At 48.9% G+C, this 19503-nt stretch overlaps 5 protein-coding genes across 5 annotated transcripts; 2 read left to right on the top strand and 3 right to left on the bottom strand.

Annotated features, from left to right (window-relative positions):
* Nucleotides 1-513: 513 nt before the first annotated feature.
* N7479_003519 (putative 60S ribosome biogenesis protein Mak11) lies at nucleotides 514-2040 on the bottom strand (the record flags this gene model as incomplete). Its single annotated transcript, XM_057251216.1, has 2 exons — nucleotides 514-1071; nucleotides 1126-2040. 2 exons carry the CDS (start codon nucleotides 2038-2040, stop codon nucleotides 514-516), a joined length of 1473 nt encoding a protein of 490 aa, XP_057110541.1.
* A 629-nt stretch (nucleotides 2041-2669) lies between these two features.
* On the top strand, nucleotides 2670-7190 carry eaf1 (MYB and HSA domain protein; the record flags this gene model as incomplete). Its single annotated transcript, XM_057251215.1, has 5 exons — nucleotides 2670-2713; nucleotides 2794-2922; nucleotides 3022-5828; nucleotides 5892-6049; nucleotides 6105-7190. 5 exons carry the CDS (start codon nucleotides 2670-2672, stop codon nucleotides 7188-7190), a joined length of 4224 nt encoding a protein of 1407 aa, XP_057110540.1.
* A 2259-nt stretch (nucleotides 7191-9449) lies between these two features.
* On the bottom strand, nucleotides 9450-10414 carry N7479_003517 (RTA1 domain-containing protein; the record flags this gene model as incomplete). The annotated part of the gene is made up of 2 exons (XM_057251214.1): nucleotides 9450-10162; nucleotides 10228-10414. The coding sequence occupies 2 exons, from the start codon at nucleotides 10412-10414 to the stop codon at nucleotides 9450-9452; spliced, it is 900 nt and encodes a 299-aa protein (XP_057110539.1).
* A 1813-nt stretch (nucleotides 10415-12227) lies between these two features.
* N7479_003516 (uncharacterized protein) lies at nucleotides 12228-14391 on the bottom strand (the record flags this gene model as incomplete). Its single annotated transcript, XM_057251213.1, has 9 exons — nucleotides 12228-12233; nucleotides 12340-12855; nucleotides 12931-13045; nucleotides 13113-13232; nucleotides 13312-13601; nucleotides 13667-13828; nucleotides 13877-14046; nucleotides 14111-14175; nucleotides 14237-14391. The coding sequence occupies 9 exons, from the start codon at nucleotides 14389-14391 to the stop codon at nucleotides 12228-12230; spliced, it is 1599 nt and encodes a 532-aa protein (XP_057110538.1).
* A 776-nt stretch (nucleotides 14392-15167) lies between these two features.
* Nucleotides 15168-19215, top strand: N7479_003515 (glycoside hydrolase family 18 protein; the record flags this gene model as incomplete). The annotated part of the gene is made up of 5 exons (XM_057251212.1): nucleotides 15168-15666; nucleotides 15733-16853; nucleotides 16994-18324; nucleotides 18376-18561; nucleotides 18594-19215. The coding sequence occupies 5 exons, from the start codon at nucleotides 15168-15170 to the stop codon at nucleotides 19213-19215; spliced, it is 3759 nt and encodes a 1252-aa protein (XP_057110537.1).
* Nucleotides 19216-19503: the final 288 nt, after the last annotated feature.

Raw genomic sequence — 19503 nt, 5'->3', positions numbered from 1 at the left:
AGGTGGAAGGTCGATGAAAATTGCTTCCCGCGGGCGATATGATAATGAAAGAATGTAGGTGGGGGATTGTGTGTAGTGGAGAGCCGGGCGGTGTCTGGATGGCAACTCTACATTTCTTCTACGTTGTAACAGTTTTAGTTAATATACTACATGTAGGGAGCTAATTAAATTGGTCTCAAGTCATTATATACAGTTTTGATGTTGTGTGTCTTGGTTTATTGTGGATAATTCACTTATCTTTGCCTGAAAATTCCTCTCAACTAACATACCTACACCATCAAGGTACGCCACACGAGGTTTATAGTAGAGCAGAGATGGTTGTAACAAACTAAAATGTTCTTAATTAAGTTGATTTTATGTTCAGATTTAAAAGAAGAAAATTTTAAAAACATAATCATAATTATTTTCTTGGGCAATAATAGACTCAGGTCTTTTCATACTCATGATACATTGGTTATCACTGGGGATCTATTTGACGGTACAAAGGGTATAACAGTTGAGAGCAATGAGACGTTACTCATCGTCACTATCACTCGATGACTCCACTTCATCTTCAGAGTCGTCTTCAGAGTCTATCAGTGTAGATGGATCCTCCGCAGGCAACATGACGAAGGAAGCCATGCATGTGATACGGTTGCCAGTTTCATTGGTGGCCAAGAGCTTTCCAAACTGAGTTGTATCCTTTTCTTGCTTTGCTGCAACAACTTCTTTTCCAGCAACCTTCCAAACACGGACGACGCCGTCACTGTTGGCGGTGACGACCAAGAAGTCGTTGCGGAATTCCTTTGCTTGATCTTCAAGAGTGAGGATGTCGAAATCCTTGATGCGACCAGGGAACCCAGCTTGCTTTCCACCAAGCTGAGCAACAGCGGTGGCATGGGGAATTGAGCATTCGGTGTCATCCTCCGCTTTTTTCAGTTCTTTGGTCGAATAGAAGATCACTCGGCCATCCTCCGTAGAGACGGCCAAGAAATCTTCCTTTTCATTGCCCTTCAAAGGCAAAGAAACATACTTCATCTGGTGGAGTTTGCTCCGTGGGCCAGGAATAAGTCTGCATCTTGGAATCGAGTCCTATGCTAATAGTCAGAAATTTGATCAACGGGTATCCCATCTAGACAAACTTACGATTCCGAACACGACTGCACCCCATTCGAAAGCAACGGCGAACTCCTCTCCCGCGGAGTCCCATGCAATGCGTCGACCTTCTCCAGTGCTCCATCTCGACTCCTTGACACCCTGTAGGATCTCCCTGGTGAAGTTCAACACACCAGCCTTTCTGCCGGTTACAAGGTTCCACAATCTCATACATCTCTCTCCTCGTCCGACACTCAGCATCAGCTTCATACTGGGATGAACCGCAAAGTGGTTCACTCCAGAAGGAGCAGCTCCGGGAGGCGCCGTGTCACCGCTTGGTCGACCTTGAATTTTTGGGTTTGGTGCTTTGATAGTTGATACGACGGTCCAGTCACGGGTCTTGGAAACGGAGATTGTGTTGTCCTCTCCAGCTGCGAGCAACTTGGTTCGCGAAGGGAAATTCAACGAGGTAATACTGGCAGTGTGATGCAACAATGTTCCTAGCTCACGGTTCCGGGGGTTTTCGAGAATCTTGTTTCCGGCGAAGGTCGGCACAGACGGATAGTCTTCATTCACGGCAGGGGGTGCAGCGGAGATTGAGTACAGGTTGATACGCTCATCTGTACTACCACTGGCCAGCATCACCTTTTGGGCATCGACAGAGTCGGTGGATTTAGGTAGTGGCGACAATGCAAGACAACGAATTGCAGATCCATGGGCTTCGAATAAGAAAGTATCCATGCATTGGATGGCCGAGGGGTCAGCCTCATCCTTTGCTTTCAGGCTAGAGGCTGGGATTCCGACCGTGAAGCCATGGAGCACCCGCTCATAAGAACCTGTAACCACTTGGATAGTGAGAGCTGCATTGGGAGTCTCCGAGACAGTAGGGACGGATTTGGTAATCTTGGGAGGGGTACCAGCCGTCTTGTCCTCCTTGGGGGTATCGGTTCTCTTGCGTTTGACCATGATGAAAGAATGATTGTAATTTTTTGTATATTGTAGATGTGAAGGCTTGATCTGGAGGGCGGACAACTTTTTTTCTTTGATTTTCTGCCAGCTGTTTATCGGCCGCCTTGATAGCAACTATCCACTGATGTATAAGGTGTCTATTTATGCCTGAGGCCTCACATACGCAAGCGGAGAAGATTGAAAGAACAAATAATACAGTTACCAGTTGATGAGGACAGCCTTTGAAACACATAAGTCTTTGACCGACCATATTATAACTCATTAAAGTAGAAACCCATCTTTATATCCCTAATTTCGTAAAACATCTTTTTATTTTTCCTACATCAAAGGGAATTCTTAAGAAGTACCAGGTACCTGGCCAAGCCGTGTATTTTTTATAGAGGGAGCGAGTAACTGGTTGTACCTAAACCAACATCCTTCCCGTTCTTCCACATTTTTCATACCGCCCTGTAACCTCATTTTCACCCCCTTCGAAAAGATCCTGCTCTAGGTACTTTTCATCGCCTACCACCTTCCACCCATCTTTTTCATCTTTTCCGAGCGATTTTTTCCATCTGGATGACCTCGCTCGATCAGTTCCCCTTGTTCCCGCGTTAATCGGATGCTGCGTTCCGAAGCTAGACTCCATGCTCCGTGACGAGCTCCTACGATCTAAAAACGATGAGATCGCGTAAGTATTAATTTTGTCGCGATGGGAATCCTATTTGGAATCCTAAAAACCGATGAATTTCTCGCTAATTTTGGGGTTAGAAACTGTTTGTCGCGCAGAAAGCGCAAGCTCAGCGCATTGTATCTAGCCACGGTCGGGTTTGGCGCGACCGAGGACGCTCATTACCACCAGAAAGAACAGGCCTTCCTTGACGCCAATGACCTCTCCAAGTAAGTCCAATGTTCTTGTGCTTTATTAGTGAAATTGACTTTACTTTACTTCTATTTATATTTTGTTTTATAATTTCCCAATGCTGATTCCCTATCTAGAGGTCGTTATTTCAATGAAGCTACTCTTCCACCGCCAACCCATGCGCGCGCGCGCTCACCAAGTCGAAATGCAACCCCTTCGACAACAGCTGCCATCACCCATGCCAAACCAGTCACTGGGACCCTTCCACTCTTAACCGTCGATGGCGGAGCTCCGCATGCGACCGAGCCTCAACAGCGCGGAACGCCCGTTCTACATCAACATCGCACCGCGACACCTAATCTCCCATCCACTCCTGTGGATGCAATCGGAACACGTCAGCCCTCAGTACCAGCCATCAGCCCTAAACTGTCCAAGGATCTCAATGTGCCACCGATCACTGCCCAGCCACTCGACTCCTTGCGCGTCAATCAGCAAACTAATGTACCGATCGCGGAAACACCGCTTGGTGCCCATGACAATGACGGAAATCAAGTAAAGATCTCTCCCCACGTGTCGAGGCTAGCTGCGAGTGGAGCTCCCTCACTGGAGATTCCCTCCGATTCCCTTAGAAAGAAACACGAAGCGCGACCCTCTCTTACCTCAGGGCCATCTCAACACGAACAACCACCATCACCCGCCTCCTCCATTGACCCTTACAATAATACCACACCCGCTCCAGTTGTCGCGTCACCCGACACAAGCCCCGCAGAAGAAGTGACTGAGGATGTTGAGACAATTGATCGCCCAAAACACAAGCATGACCGACCTGCCCATGCTCGTCCGAGTTTGGTTCCCTCGACCCCAGACGAGCAATTGCGCCTGGAAGAAGCTCTGTCTAAACCTGATAAGCCCCTCAGTGATGTGGTCACCGACATATCTTCATCGAAAGAGGTGATTGTGGAGAGCGTGGACACTGGCGCCGATGCAGACCGCATGGATATCGATCAGGAGCCTGCCCCCGTCCCTTCCGAAGCGAAACCGCCACAGGAAGTTGAGACGACCGAGCGAGATCCGTTGTCACCGAATGCTCAAGCCGAAGCTGCTGCAGATTCAGGTGCTGGGACTCCTACGGCTAAAAAACTTTCTATTCCACCCACTCAACCTGGTTCAACACAACCGGAGCGCATGACCACTCGAGTATCATCAGGAGCTATTCGACACAAGTCTGTTTCCGAGATCCTTGGAGAAACCCCTAAGAGCGTCGCTTATGATAGAAGCCACCCAACTACCCCGTCTGATCAAGGTTCTCCTGATTCTGTCGCAAGGATGCGCCTCAAGGACCGGAAGGAGCGGGAGAAGGAGCGAAGCCGACTCTCAACTGTTGTGTTTCCAAAGCAGCCAGCTCAACAGGAGAAAGCCGATTCTATGGACCTGACGCACCGAGACACGGATGCAGTTGCCAAGCTGAATGAGGAACAAGACTATCTATTCACGTTATTCTTGAACAGAGCTTACGCTCCTCCCCGGGGAACGAACCTCAATACTTTGCTGGCGTCCGCGCACAAGACTTTGAGTACTAGCAATCATCTGCTTGAATATCAAGAACAAATGGATTGCCGTACTCTCAGGCGAATCTATGCTCTTCAAAATGCGAACCGATGGCCATTGCGACAATTAAAACGCTCCGTTGAACCTCCTCGCCAGGGAACACATTGGGACGTTGTTTTAGATCACATGAAGTGGATGCGAACTGACTTCCGGGAGGAGCGAAAGTGGAAGATTGCTGCTGCAAAAAGTTGTGCCGATTGGTGTGCAGAATATGTCAACTGCGACGCGGAACATCGAACCTTGCTTCGTGTCCAAGCAAAGATTCCAACGTCCAGTCTGGCAGAAAAGGATACCTCTAAGGCTGGTTTCAGCCCACGCTCTGAGGACGCTGGCGATGAAGTATTTGGTGTTTGTCATCCCACTCCCGATCTCATCCCATCTGCCGAGGAGGAATCAGTCAGTGATGGGTTCAATGATGAACCTCGACATGATATTCACGACACAGTCGCTCCTGCTGCTATTTTCTCCCTAGGCTCGGATGAGTTCAACTTCTCAATCGACATGACCCCTGCCGCCGAAAAGTTGTTAGATGAACTGCCGATATATGGACCACTCCAGATCGCCCCCGGCATGAACGCACCGGTATTCAAAGTCTCCCCTGACACAGTTTGGAAAACGGAACTACTACCAGTATCCAAATTTGCATCGGCAAAGATTACCTTCCACGATGACGACCAGCCTCGCAAACGGAGCAGATATGACTACTCCCAGTACGGCAATGATTCGGATAATCGCATCACTGAGTTGGCACCTGAGCAGACAAACGTTGCGCTGTTCCGACCAGAGAACAAGCCCATCCGTGATCGGATTCACCCTGGTCATCAATTCCGGCCTCCGACTGAACACCCGATGCCATCTGTTGGCTTCTTCGAATCACGTTCATCCTCTCAATGGACTTACGCCGAGGATGATGAACTCCGACGCTTGGTTAAGGAGTACTCTTACAATTGGTCTCTAATTTCTAGCTGTCTTACCCCGTCGTCACTCTTCACCTCTGGTGCCGAGAGACGGACTCCTTGGGAATGTTTCGAGCGATGGGTAGGATTGGAAGGTCTTCCTGCAGATATGTCCAAAACTCAGTACTTCCGGGCTTACCACCAGAGGCTTGAGACGGCCCAACGCACTGTTTTGGCCCAGCAGCAGGCTGCTCAGCAACAGCAACAACAACAACAGCAGCAACAAGGCGCTAATGCTCAGCCTCAGCCACCTGTCCGCCGGAGGACCACTCAGCCTCTCCGAGTTGACCGGAGACGATCTTCGAAGCATCTTGCTTTGCTTGATGCCATGCGGAAGCTGGCCAAGAAGCGGGAAACTATGCTCCAGAAACAGCAACATGGTATGTTTGGAATAGAAGCAGGTCACATTGTGATAAGAACTCTACTGACATTTCGTTTTTTAGCTTCCCATCTCGCTTCATTGCGCAAGGCCAATGAGGCTAACCAGCCCAAGCCTCCGATCTCGTCTCCGGCTGAGTTCAGTCGGCTGAAGTATGACAGAGAGATGAAGCTGCAGGAAAGACAGGAACAATACCGCCAGCAAATGATTGCGCAGCAAAGAGTGAGTGGTTGTTAATGTCCCTACCCAGCAGCACTGTGGCTTATCCCCCATCTAGGCTAGTCTCGCAGCGCAGCGTTCCGGCCAAGTACCTAATCAGCAGCAAATGATGAATGCGCCGGGGCGGAACAACACCATGCCTCCCACTTCCAACCCTGGCCTACCAGGTGGAACTCCGAATGGAATGATCAATGGGATGCCTCCTAGTGCTGGCGTCAATCAAGGCCGTCCCATTTCAATGCCGAACATGCCTAATGGTGCACAACCCAATGGTCAGATGCCTAATGGAATCGCCATGAAAATGATGCCGCAAGCTCAAATACAGCAAACACCAGGGGCACGACCAGGCCTGCCAATGCAAGCCTCTCCTGATAACACACGTGTGATTCGAGAAGCCAATCGATTGCAGGAGCAGCAGCGTCTTCTTCAGTCTCGGCAGCAGCAGCCACACCCACCTCAGCAGGGTCAGCAATTCCACAACCCGCAATTCGGGTCCCAGGGATCGCCGAACATGAATATGTCGAATGTTAATGGTACTCCTAATAACCCTGCTATGATGGCTGCCCTTCAGAGCCAAGGGGGAATGCAGAGTCCTTCTTTCCACGGTAGTACGCCCCAGGGTGTTTCAACCCCATCGCCTCGTATGGGCCAGCCCAATCCTCTTTCAAGTGGTGTTGTGCCCCAAATCAGCACCCTCCAAAGCCAGATTCAACGCACGAACCCGAATATGCCCCCCGAGCAAGTGACCAAGCTGGCTACGGATCGACTTAACCAGTATCAGCAGCAGCAACAGCAGCGCTTGTCCCAACAAGCAGCGATGAATGCTGCTGCAGGTAGCATCAATGCAAACGCCGTCCAGGCTAACTACCAAGTTCCCCACGAGGCTAGTTTCCAGACTCCGAACGGCGGTTCTGCAATGTCGGTCCCTCAAAACCAAGGTTTCTCTCCAATGATGCGGGTCCCCCAGCCCGGTCAGCAAAACCGTGTTGGCCCAACTAGCTCGCCGGCCATGAACGGTGCTGCACCTCTCCCTAGTCGCAGTGGCACTCCTCAAAACCAGCGCAGTGGTAGTGCCCAGGCTGGCGCCGTTCAAGGTTCCAGCAAGAGCCCGCATGCTCCGGCAGCCCAGACCGCGACCAGCTAGGAGCTTATTTGCCTTGTTCTTGTCCCTCTGCAATACAATTGCAAATCCTTTTTCTCTCCCTCACTTTACGTTCGTCTGTACATACTTACACCAACCCTTATGCTGATTTATTTTTTACACTTTGTCTTTCACCGTTGACTCGGATTCTCGCGGTTACAACTACACCTACACTTACACCTACCCCATTTGTTGACCTCTACCGCATGCGTGCTCTTTCATCTTTTTGGCTTGTTGAAAACGATGTTCATCATTTATTTGAACTTGATATGCACTGGCTCTTTTTACACCAGTGCTCTGAATCCTGGGTTTGGGCTTGTATCATTGGGAATAGGCGAAACTGGGACGGACGGATTACTCTAGGAATTGATATGAATTGTATGATTAGTTTGGAGTTTGTTTTTCACTTCCTGTGTAGTATTTTTAGATACAAGAGAGGCGCGCTACAAAGCAAGAAGACAATCAAGAATAAATGCAGATGATGAATGAACTACCTGACATGAATCTTTTTGTATATGCTGTCTACATGGGGACAAAGAGAGATATAAGTGTAAGCAAGCAAGGCCTTGCTGCCTGACACCAAGGGTTCTAAGGTAAGAGGTCTCCACAGATAGCACTTGCCCATTTCTACATTTCTACAGGTGACCGACTTACTTTCTCTAAATATATATATCGCACTTCTATTGAATCCGACGGCCAAGTTGACAGGACTCACCCGAAGGGAACTTGGACTATATTGCACTCCGATGAATGGGTGTATCTTCCGGAGGCATTTCACCCTCCATCTGCTTTTTGATCAAAGCTAATATTTAGACATGTACAGTGCAACACATCTCTTCTCTAGCGAGCAGTTGTGGCATTTGTTTCACAGATCCTACTCCACATTAGCAACAACAAGGAAAATATCCATAAGTTGTTACCGTTGATCAATGCAATTGGACTCAACATCGTCAGCCAGCTTGTGCAATACAGAAAATAAAGCGACTCGACCACGAAAAAAGCCGAATGAAGGAGCTTGAATTACGAGGGAATTGATAGAACAAACAAATAACTACGGAAGGACTCCCTTTCTCAACGAGCGTTTGTCCCCTCTTACAAATACTAGTCCAGAGGAAAGCCGCAATACTAAGCTGACCCATGGAAATGGGAAATCGATGGTTTGAAGTCCCTGAGAACGCTTCTCACCATGGCACCAAAAACATTGCCATACTGCTACGCCTAAGATGGAATACCTGAGCCATCAACTCGGTCATAATAATGACACCTGCTGGAAGGGATAGAGGGGATGGCTGTGGAACCTTTGTATTGGTGCGAAGAGAGAGGTCTCTGCAGGTGGGACAAGAACTGAAAAATACCCAGTGATTGAGAACGTGACATTCGTGCCTCATAAGATCGCAATGGTCAAAGCCCTCTAAGAGGAAGCTCTCGAAGTGGCCGAGGGAATGATTTGTGACACAGAATCACAGTCACTAGGCTGATTGTTCTCCGATATCTTAGATCAACGAGCCTTCAAGATTGCTTGTATCATAGACACCGCTAATAGCAAGTCCTGTGAACACTTGCGCCAAACAGCACAGAGTGTGGGAATCAGGAGCTGTCATTGACTGCCTGTCTCTAGCTATTCTGAATTCCGTTATAGTCAGCAATGGGAATTTGATCAAGCAGTCGCTTTTGATCTTTATAGATCCACCTTTCTATCGTAATAATCTAAATACCTTATGTTTTATATTGAAAAGCCCTGTAAAAATAATATTTTTCATTATTATTCTACTATTTACAGCTATCCCATTTTCAATACTCCTTCTGATTATAACACCAAGAAGGGAAGAAAAGACTTCCCAAAAGTTTCTCAATAAAAATTTAGCTATCTCTGGGGATTGGTGAGCAGTGCGATATTGACACTCCAAACGAAAGCGAAATTGAAATGGACGCAACCAACGGACCCGATAGCTTCATTTGCCTTGTTTGACCAATGACCAATCCAATACCCTAGATGCTCTGTGAGAGGGCTGGTGTGTGCTTGTTGGCACACCGTGGCTCCTTCTTTTCATACATCAACCACCCGGACACCGGCTGAATTGAATCAAGTCCAGTCTTCTCAGTAAGAATGGCCGGCTTACAGGGTCTCATCTTCTCATGATCACCCAAGAAATACCATGTATCATGACGATTACATCTTCAGGGCTTGCGATGTTTATTGATTTATATGCTGAATATATGCACAGTCTAGTATAACTACTTGTCCCCTTGAACAGTAACCAATCACTTGGTAAGTATCTGGCCCATTTCACATCCATTCAAAAGCAAATCAGAATTCCCATCTCTGGCGAGGGTTTTGGTCAGGCGACGTGCCTTCTTGATAAGCCGACCCGGATGATAAATGATCAGCACAAACATCGTAAAAAACATCAAAAAAGCATCAAAAATATAGATATAGACCTCCTTGGTGTTGATATCAGTTGTATGACCGGCTTCAAATTGAATAGTCCGCACCAGATTGCGCAGCATCAATGCAAAGCAAGAAGTGTAGATTGCCCACATGTATCGCTGCCAAGGTAGATCGGGGTTCTCAATAAGAAGAAGTGTAGGCCTTCGCTGAAGACGCCGATGAAAGTTGGCCACGATCAGAATAAAACAGGCAAAGACAACCGAGGAGAAGATCAAGCCAGCCAAAACGACCTTTTTGCCAATTTCCATCACCTGCTGATCCCCAGTAACTTGGACACCCGCACCCCCCAACTGTGTACAAAAGCAGAGCACATCATTCATAACAAAGACAAAGGTGAGCCATTTGGGACGCAGGCTTGAAAGATGTTCAGCGCCGAAGGAGCGGACAATGCAGCCGAGGACCATATAGATAGTGGCTGCTACAAGAGGGGGTGCGCATAGAATGAGCATCTCCTGCAAGGCCCAAGATTTGATCTCAAATCGAGATTGGTGTGACCATGCTCGGCCGTAGTAGCCAAATGTCTCGCCTGGTTTCGTTCATCGTTAGCCCTAATGGTTCCTCTTGTATAAAGGTGGGGTGGTGTCATCATACAAATTCCTCCTAGCACCAGTGGGATAAAATAGGTAGCACGGAAAGGAAACATCAACACGATATGGGCGAGGGTTGAAACCCCAAAAATTCCCATGAAGGCATACCCAGCTGTGGCAGATGGTGTGTATGGATAGAATTCTACCGAGGGCGCAGTTCCGTTTTTGCCGGGGTGATAAACGATGTCCATACTAGCGATGCCAATAGGAATGTTGCTTTAGCATCTAAAGAAAAATATGGGATTCATAGGGACTTATAGACGTCTAATGCTGTTGCATATCTAGGGCTATTTCTAGATTCCTAATCGGGTAATTTCTGAACGAATACGCCCTGATGTGGGGCATCTGGATCCACTTGGATTATGCTTGTCTGCTCCGCATATTTTTTATAAATACTACTAGTACTTTGTATGTATCTAGCTGGAGAGAGAAAAAAAAAAAGTTAAGATTCGTGCTCTAGCACTACATAGTAGATACCTATATTGAAAGACCAAACGAGTGGATTATAAGACGGGAGCATGGATTAGTCTAATATTAACTTGTATCTCGGTCACTTTAATGGTTCTTGTTTAATTACTCTAGTTGAATCCCAAAGGAGATGATAGCAAACTTGACTGAAGACGGAATTCTAGTTGCGACTACAAAGTACGTTCAAAGTTCCTGATTAGGCTCAGATCACCCTGGTGATTGCATTACTTCTTCCTTGTATATGTAGCTGCCTAAAAGTATAGCCTGATATCTTTGGCTACTTCGGATGGGTGGGACTCTGATTTCCGCAAAGGTTTTGTGTTGGTGGATGTCTGTTGAGGCATAAACGTGGTTTCGTAAGCGTTTCACATATTATCTTCCAAGGTTAGCTAAGAGACTGCCCTAGACATCCCACTTCTGGCGAAGAACCACACAATGAATATTCGTGAGCTATATGTATATGTAAAGTGATACATAATTCAAATATTCAAGTCGACGGCTCGGGCGTGGAGATTATGTACATATACTAGAAAAAATGTTTCAGCACATCCCAGTGCAGTCCTACAAAGAGAAAAGTCCTGCGAGATACACATAGGGGCCAAAGAACTTCATAACAAAGTTTTAGATCACCAAATCAGTATGCTTTCAAGTTAAGCTTTATTCCCTATTTCTTTCCTCCAGACTAGGCTGAAAAGTGAAATGCCATAGTCCAATCATTTGCTACATAACCCCAAAATCCGAGAGTCGAGGCTCTTGGGAGGAATGCGGTTGCTTGCTGATGTTTGATTCGGATGCCGCATGAGACAAGAACAAGATATTTCAGTTGCTAGCAATAAAGCTCGCAGCTTGAAGACTTTTTTTCGGTTCTCTCGACTGGCGTCGGGTAATAGGAACCCTAGTAGAGCCAGTAAAGTCGTAGTCATAGTATTCAATCCACACTCACTAGTTGAGAGCCGAGGAATGACCAAAAACCTGAAGCGTCGGCGGAGAAAATGAAGACCTTTCCTGACTGTTGAATGCGTATACTAAGACAGACATCTGCCCCGCACATTTCACTGCACTCTAGAGCCTTTTTCTCCAGGCACGACTTGCGTCGGGCTCTTTTCTGTCGCAGTAGATTCTTCTCTGCCCTGGAGTCTGGGGGGTTTCGAAGGAGTTTAGCCATCATCTGACTAGGACTGATATTTTTAAGTTGAAAAAAAGAGAGGCCATGATATGGCTGAATGTAGTTAGGTAGTTGATCAATGTTTTTCTGGATCAGCCTTGAAACGGCATGAGTGAAGATAACCTCAAAAGTGAATGGAATGTTTACTTGGACATGGTATATACATTGAGAAACTCCTTTTTCCATAGCCAGAGCAACATTACGAAGTACAAGCACCACTATAGCAGTTTGACCCAGAGCAATAGTCACTGGTGCTTCCACAATAACCAGATATGGAACAACAAGTTCCAAACTGAGTACCAGTGCAGGTCTTGTTTCCGGCAAAACTCGGGCCACACTCTCCATTTGTAGACGGGCCGCCATTATCAGTGTCACAACTGCCAGAATAGCAGTTCCCTGCACCACAATAGGTGGTGCCATTGCCGCAGTAGCCCTTTTGTCTATTATCAGCGGCTGAAGTGAATAAGAAGGATGCTCACTTACGTATATACTACAACAGTCCCCGAACTGGGGAACACAAGTCGTGCCCCCATAATCAGGCCCACAGGTGCCATCCTGCGTCGCCGTGCCGTTGGTTGTAGTGACACAGTAATCTGACCCGGTTCCGCAGTAGCCAAATGGAGAACAGCAGTCACCAAAGGCGCTTCCAACACAGGTTACCCCCAGAGGGCATGTACCGTCTGTTGAGACTGTCTGAGCGGTGACAGGGGCGACGCAAATGTCGTAATTAAGCCACAGGTTGCTGCAGGTGGCGTCAAGGTACGTGTTATATTCTTGCAACTGAGTATAGTTCAGACCGAAGCGCAGGTCGACGGTAGCACAGTCGTCACCGGCTACAACGAGATAGTAGTCGCCGCACTCATTGATGGTTCCACTTTGGGTCGGATAAGCCGCAGTGGCTGCTGTGTAGTAAGTAGGCTCGCCGGTCGCGCCAGGCGCCGTGATGGTCGCGTTGGGTTTAGGAAACGTGCCTCCAGGGGCACTTTTTTCTCGTCGAGTCTGGTTAGCATCACCGAATGCCGCAAATTCTCTATTTTGACGACCTCCTTGATCTTAGACTTACCTTTTACATACACGCTGCCCTGCAGCAATTCCTGAACAACTGCCCTGGATATTGGTGTTCCAACTGAGGAATTGAGCAGTGGTCACGCTGTAAGTTGAGTTGGAATATCTCGTAGCAAGTTCGTCACTGTTTTTACAGGGCTTAGCCCAGATCACGATCTCGTGGCTTCAGGCCACCGTTATGTCCTACATACCAACTTGGTGTGTCCCAAACCGTATCGATCTCGCATGGAAGGGGGAAACAGGTAGCCTGGTCGAAATAGCAGGCGTAATCCCCAGTGATAACTCTAGTGTCACCCGTTGATATATTGTACCTAGTTGCCGCATGCAGCATATTAGCAACATTGAATCAGCAAGCCCACTAATTAATGGAGAAGCGGAGGGATGTCATACGTATCGCAAAGATCATTGCAGGTGAGCCAGTTTTGCAGTGGCTGCACCATTTGACCCAGACAAGTCGCTGTAGTTGTTGAGTCTGTCGTCGTCGTTGCACTGGTGGTGGTAGTAGCCGTTGCCGTCCCTACGTATAAGGTGGAGGCTGAAGTGCTGTAAGGCAGCGTTGTTGAGCAGTTTGCTTGAACAAGGTCAAACTGATCGATTAAATAATCTGTGAAATTGGTAACTGGTAGCCAAGGATCCAGGAGACGTTGCCGATACAGATTCAAGAAACACTCATTGCAGAACTACGCCCAGTTAGTAGACAACCTCAATGGCACTGATCAATGTACTTCATAGGGAGTTCACATACCAATTCCTTATCATATAGATTAGTTAGAGCGGCCATATCATCACTAATATCACCGATATCAAAATCAGGATCGGCACATTCAGGCGCGACTGTGCTGTTGTCATCACCATTGGTAAAGCACATTGTTGGCTCCCAACGAATATAGTCACTTCCTTGCCATGTCTGAGAGTCCAGGAAACACCAATTTGATGAACTGTCCTGCATACATACGAGATCAGAATTGTAGGTAAATGTCAGTGGCAGTGCCCTCGCTTTGACCACGACATTGCCCTGGATTGTGGTCTCCTCTGCACAGACTGTTGCAACATTATCCTTCCAGGAACCCAGAGACGAGACACAGTCTGTGGTGCAGAGGTTCTCTACATCAGTAGTCGTCCAGACTTAATTTATTAGCTTCACTTCTTCGTTGGCAGACAACAACATGTTTGGAAATAGTAGGCTTACAATGGATGTCTGCCCCGTGCCCTAATAGGCCAACAGCGGTTTCATTGCAAGTGACGGTGGTGTTCCTGTACAGGTGTTAAAGAGATAGGGCATTTTAGGGAGAAGAAACCACAGGCGAGTACTCACAGTGCTGCAAGACACGTACTACTCAGAGCGAGCCCAGCAATTAAGGCGTCTTCATCATAGTTTTCATACAGCGCAAAATCGGCCGCAACCCAAGTTGTCCATGCCGTAAGTAGAACAAAACAGAGTCTCAAGGAGGAGAATAGCATTTTGTCCATTGGGTAGACAAGAGACTATGATGCTCGAATTGCTCTTTGCACGAGAATGGATCCGAAGACATGGAAAACAGAAATGTCGGGGGCACTTTTCTCTCTTCCTCTCCTCTTCACGAAGGGCTGCTTGAAGTGCCCCCCCTCGATAACCACGCCACCCACAATTCTGCCTACTTTCCCTTGCAGGATGCAGGTACTAGGATATTGCGGGAAATTCGGAGGTTCGTGCCTTGTGAATTCGCACCTGCTTCCCGTCCTGTCAGCCTATAGAAGGATACCAGAAATTAGGGGGCTGTTGACTCGGGATATCTAGACTATTTAGTCAACGGACTAGCCTCTTGCAGCCAATGGCTGAGGCGACATGCGTAATCTCTGATGCTTCCTGGGGAACTAAGAATTATTAGTTCAACAAGTGCTGACACTAGGTACTTTTGGACTTCGGCCCCGACACAAGCCTTTGCAGGGGTATTCGGTGAACTAGCTTGTTTGGGCAATTTGGCGGTAGTTTGAGGAGCAGAATACCTCCCGGCGGGGATGCATCCGCCATCAATTCAACGATATGGATGGAAAATCATGAGTGATGGCGTGTGACCGGCTTCTCGTCTTGCCGTCATTTCCGTGGCCCCCATATCTGGGTTGACAGAAATTGTACTCCTGTCTTCTCCATAGGCTGGAGGTCGCTGTGCCATTACTCCAGAGACTTCAACGACAAAGGCCGGAGTAGGTTTTGCTCATCAGTCCTCATTGATACCATTGCGGGTTGAGATTTGGCAGCAGCTTCAATGCGAATCCTTTTGCCAGCGCTTCTTGCTCTAGCAAGTTGCGGGATTTCCCAAGGTCATCATCAACACGATCATGGGAAACGCAACAACGCGAAACAATCGCCAGAGTTCACTCCAGCACCCCAGTTGCCAAAGAACTCGTCTTCGGCCCTGCCACCTCTCTACGAGGCCTATTCAAAGAACAAACCTAAGTTCCAAAACGAGGCCCTCATCCGGCAATTCTCTGAGCATTCAAAGCAAAGAATTGACCACCTTGACCTTGGCGCTGGCTCTGGCTCTCTGCGCAAAAGAGACCTTCCCATAGGCACTTGCGCACCTGGGGTACCTTGCACAAATGGAGCATGTTGTTCAAACACTGGCGTTTGTTCTTACGCCCCCTCGAGTTGCGGGGCTGACGTCTGCATTTCCAATTGCGACGCAAAAGCTCCTTGTGGCGAATATGCCGATCCCAATAACGCAACTTGCCCTCTGAACGTGTGTTGTTCGCAATATGGATTCTGTAAGCCGCCTGAAGTTTGTTTGGGCATTTCCCATGAGAGCAGATACTGACCCGTATTTTACCCAGGCGGCAGCACTGATGAATTCTGCGGCACTGGTTGTCAGGAGGGGTATGGCGGCTGTGGAGCAGCTCCGACTCCTTCTTGCTCCAGTGGTAGCAATGCTGCGGCTGCGCGGCGCATCGGATACTACGAGAGCTGGGCGACGGAGCGGCCATGTGATGTGTTTACACCTGAAGACCTCGAGCTGACGGGTCTGACGCATATCAATTTTGCCTTCTCATTCTTCGACCCGTCTAATTTCCAGATCTCGCCCATGGACGCAAATGCGGCCGGCCTTTATTCGCGCTTCACGGCACTCAAGACGAAGCAGCCAGGACTGCAGGCGTGGCTATCAGTCGGCGGCTGGTCTTTCAATGATGCAACGAATACGCCAAACACGCAGAATGCTTTCAGTAACATGGTCGGCTCCTCGGCAAATCGGCAAGCTTTCATTACTTCACTGCGCAATTTCATGCAGACATACGGCTTTGACGGTGTGGACATTGACTGGGAATACCCTGCCGCCGACGACCGAGGCGGCGTCGCAGCCGATTTCACCAACTTCCCAACCTTCCTGGCCGAATTGAGGGCCTCGTTCGGTAGCGGATTGGGAATCAGCACTACACTTCCATCCTCATACTGGTACCTTCAGCATTTCGACGTCCTTGATATGGAGCCCAGCGTCGACTGGTTCAACTTCATGAGCTACGACATCCATGGCGTGTGGGACTCGTCCAACAAGTTCACGGGGCCTTACATCCGCCCGCACACCAATCTCACTGAAATCAACGACGGCTTGTCCCTGCTGTGGAGGGCTGGAGTCGACCCGTCCAAGGTTGTGCTTGGACTGGGCTGGTATGGGCGTTCCTTTACGCTCGCTGATCCGTCTTGCACCACGCCTAACGGCGTATGCCAGTTCACCACCGGTGGTAATGCGGGAGAGTGCACACAGTCATCCGGGACGCTTTCCAACGCCGAGATCAAACGTCTTCTAGCGGCCGGAACGGGAACCGAATCATATGATGCCACTGCAGGGGTCCGCTGGCTTGCCTTTGATACGAACCAGTGGGTAAGCTTCGATGATGGAGTGACAATGCAGCAGAAGATGGCCTTCGCTAATAGCCTGTGTCTTGGGGGTGTCATGATTGTAAGAGACCACTTTTTACAGTTCCTTCCTTCCTTCCTTCCTTCCTTCCTTCCTTCCTTCCTTCCTTCCTTTCATTCATTTTTTCTTTTCATTTTCATTTTTCATTTTTGAAAAACCATCTAACCAAGGCTTTCTTTCAGTGGTCGATTGATCAGGACAACACAGCTGGCGATAGTATGAACGACTTGATGGGCATCGGTACAGCAAACGGGGTGTCGGAGACAGCTGCGGCTTCATTCAAGGAGCAGATGGCCAATGCTACGCTACAGAACGCTATCGCATCGAGCTGCTACTGGTCTCTATGCGGAGGGGAGTGTACGACCGGGTATTTTGATGTAACTGGAGCCCGCGGCCAAATTGTTGGCTTCCAGCAGAACTCCGTATGCTCTCCAGGCGAAGTCCAGACACTATGTTGCGCTCCAGGAACCACGATGGGTACCTGCCAATGGGAGGGTTTTAGAGGCGTGGGAATGCCTTGCTCACCGGCATGCTCTGACTCCGAGGCCACCATTGTCGCCCGTAATAGCAACTCGTACCAGGAGACCGATGGAGGGCAGATTGAAGACCTGACCTGTACTGGTGGCTTTCAAGCATATTGCTGCACGGGATTTGTCCCTTCGTCAATCACCAATTCTGGGAACCTCGTGCTCTATGGCCAGACTTCTGCGCTTAGCAAGCGAGGCGGCTCTAATACTGGCCTCAGTCTCTATGTACGCGACCATGGACTTGAAGAGCGTGGTTTGCCTGGCTTGATACTCTCCGGTTTGGGATTAGGATCTCTCTGCCTCGCTGATCTCGTCCCGTCGCTTATTGGAGCACTGCCCACGTTCGGCCTATCCCTTATTGGGGAGGGGGCAGTATGCGCTCTAGGGGCGCTTGCCGGCATCGCTGCTACGGTCTACGTCGGTTGGCAAATTATCTCAGGTATAGCTGGGTGGGCTTTCGGCGGCTCCCCATCTAAACCCAACGTTGGCGTCCCAACAAAAGTTGGGACCCGAACTGCGTATGGTCAGTGGTCGCTTCTCGACTTTAACGGCGGCGCCACGACGACTAGCTGCGATTGTGAGGTCACATATACGTGCCGCTATGGCTTGGGTTGGGACGAGATTTGTGATAACCAAAGATGGGCGATCAACAAGCTGCTTAACGGAAGGACTGTCTATCAACCACTGGCATCCCAGAACGGCCGTAAGTATTCATCGTGGAGAGCTAACCAGCGTATTAGCGCATACCGAACCCGGGCCCAAGCACCGATCAACAAAGTAGCCCGATGTCAACTGGATGAGTTTCCTATGGGCAACCTCAGGGAATCAGGAAATAATTCTCCGCAAGCTTGCCGTCTAGTCAACGGCCCTGCGAATGGGAGACAGGGAATTGATTATAAGGCTTGGAAGGACGCGCAATGGAGGCCTTGCTCGACGTACCGCTCTACCAAGTGCGGCATTAGAGACGATGGACCGCCTGCAACCTGGTATGTAAGACTCAAGCTATCGTCATGCGATCATCCCTGACCTTGAAATAGGGCGTTTGGGCCCCTGCCCGCGGGGCGCGGTTCTGGTAGTGGACAACGCTTCATAGATGCTTATGGTTTCGACGAGCAAACGGTCAACTCGCTTTGCTGGGCTACATACACTTACACCGATCAGCCTGGAGTTATCTCGACCTCCACGGTTATTGACCATGGGTTCCGTGTTCTTGACGATGATCCGTATGTGTCCCTCTCCCAATTTTACTAGGTAGTCAATGCATAGCTGATAAGCCGACGTTGATAAGCATGTACGGTAATGCATATGGGTGGCCTCGACAATCCTGGCGCGTTGATCCAGCCCCGATAGCAAGCGCTCAGTATCGGCCTTTTGACTCCCAACCCGGAATATTCCAAAGAGACCTCGCCGGCAACGACCAGTACATGTCGCTTGAGGAGTATAACGATCCCGCTGGCGTCTGCCACGCTGACCTCAAATTCCTTGGAAATGGCAAAAAGGATACCTATCTCGACCTTGATTATGATAATCTCTACTTCGTCGATCTGGATGGCAACCCTATCGACGGTCGGACATGCAACATCATCTACGAGGACGATGGCCCACGCTCCGAAGTGCGTCTCGTACTTGACGAGGATGGTCATGTCGTGGACATGTATATGGGCGACCCAGATGCTGGCTCGTGGACCAAGGAGGCGGTTAAAAGTTACAATTCGGATAAGGTGACTGTTGATCCTACCACCGTCACTGTCACCACGGGTGTTCTGGCGGGCAGCGAGTCCCGACCCACGTTCGCAGCGAGGACGACTAGCTCCGAGACGAGATCGGGAACCGTATTAAGCACTGTGACATACGCGCCGTTTGTGTACATCCCTTGACTGCATTAAACATGGCAATGGAGCTTTCTTTCTTGTACATTACTTGATGCCCTCCACCTTGACGGGCTCTTAGCTTGATGGAAAAGATAGAAAAGGAAAATGAAGGATTGGGAGAAATTTGCATATAAATCACCTCAGTTTGATTTTTGAACATTTGAATAGCGTATGATCGTGACTGGTCTTATGAAATTGCATATCCCTCTCAGGACGTCTTCGGGTCACTACCTGGTCCATCCCCACAGAATAGAGCGCAGAAGTAGTCTCCGGATTGAAGGCGGGATGGAATTG

Source organism: Penicillium vulpinum (assembly GCF_028829585.1).
Source record: "Penicillium vulpinum strain IBT 29486 chromosome Unknown utg000002l_segment0_segment0, whole genome shotgun sequence".
NCBI classification, from domain to species: domain Eukaryota; kingdom Fungi; phylum Ascomycota; class Eurotiomycetes; order Eurotiales; family Aspergillaceae; genus Penicillium; species Penicillium vulpinum.
Note: the sequence above shows the minus strand (reverse complement) of the source record. Positions and strands in the feature narration are given on the sequence as shown.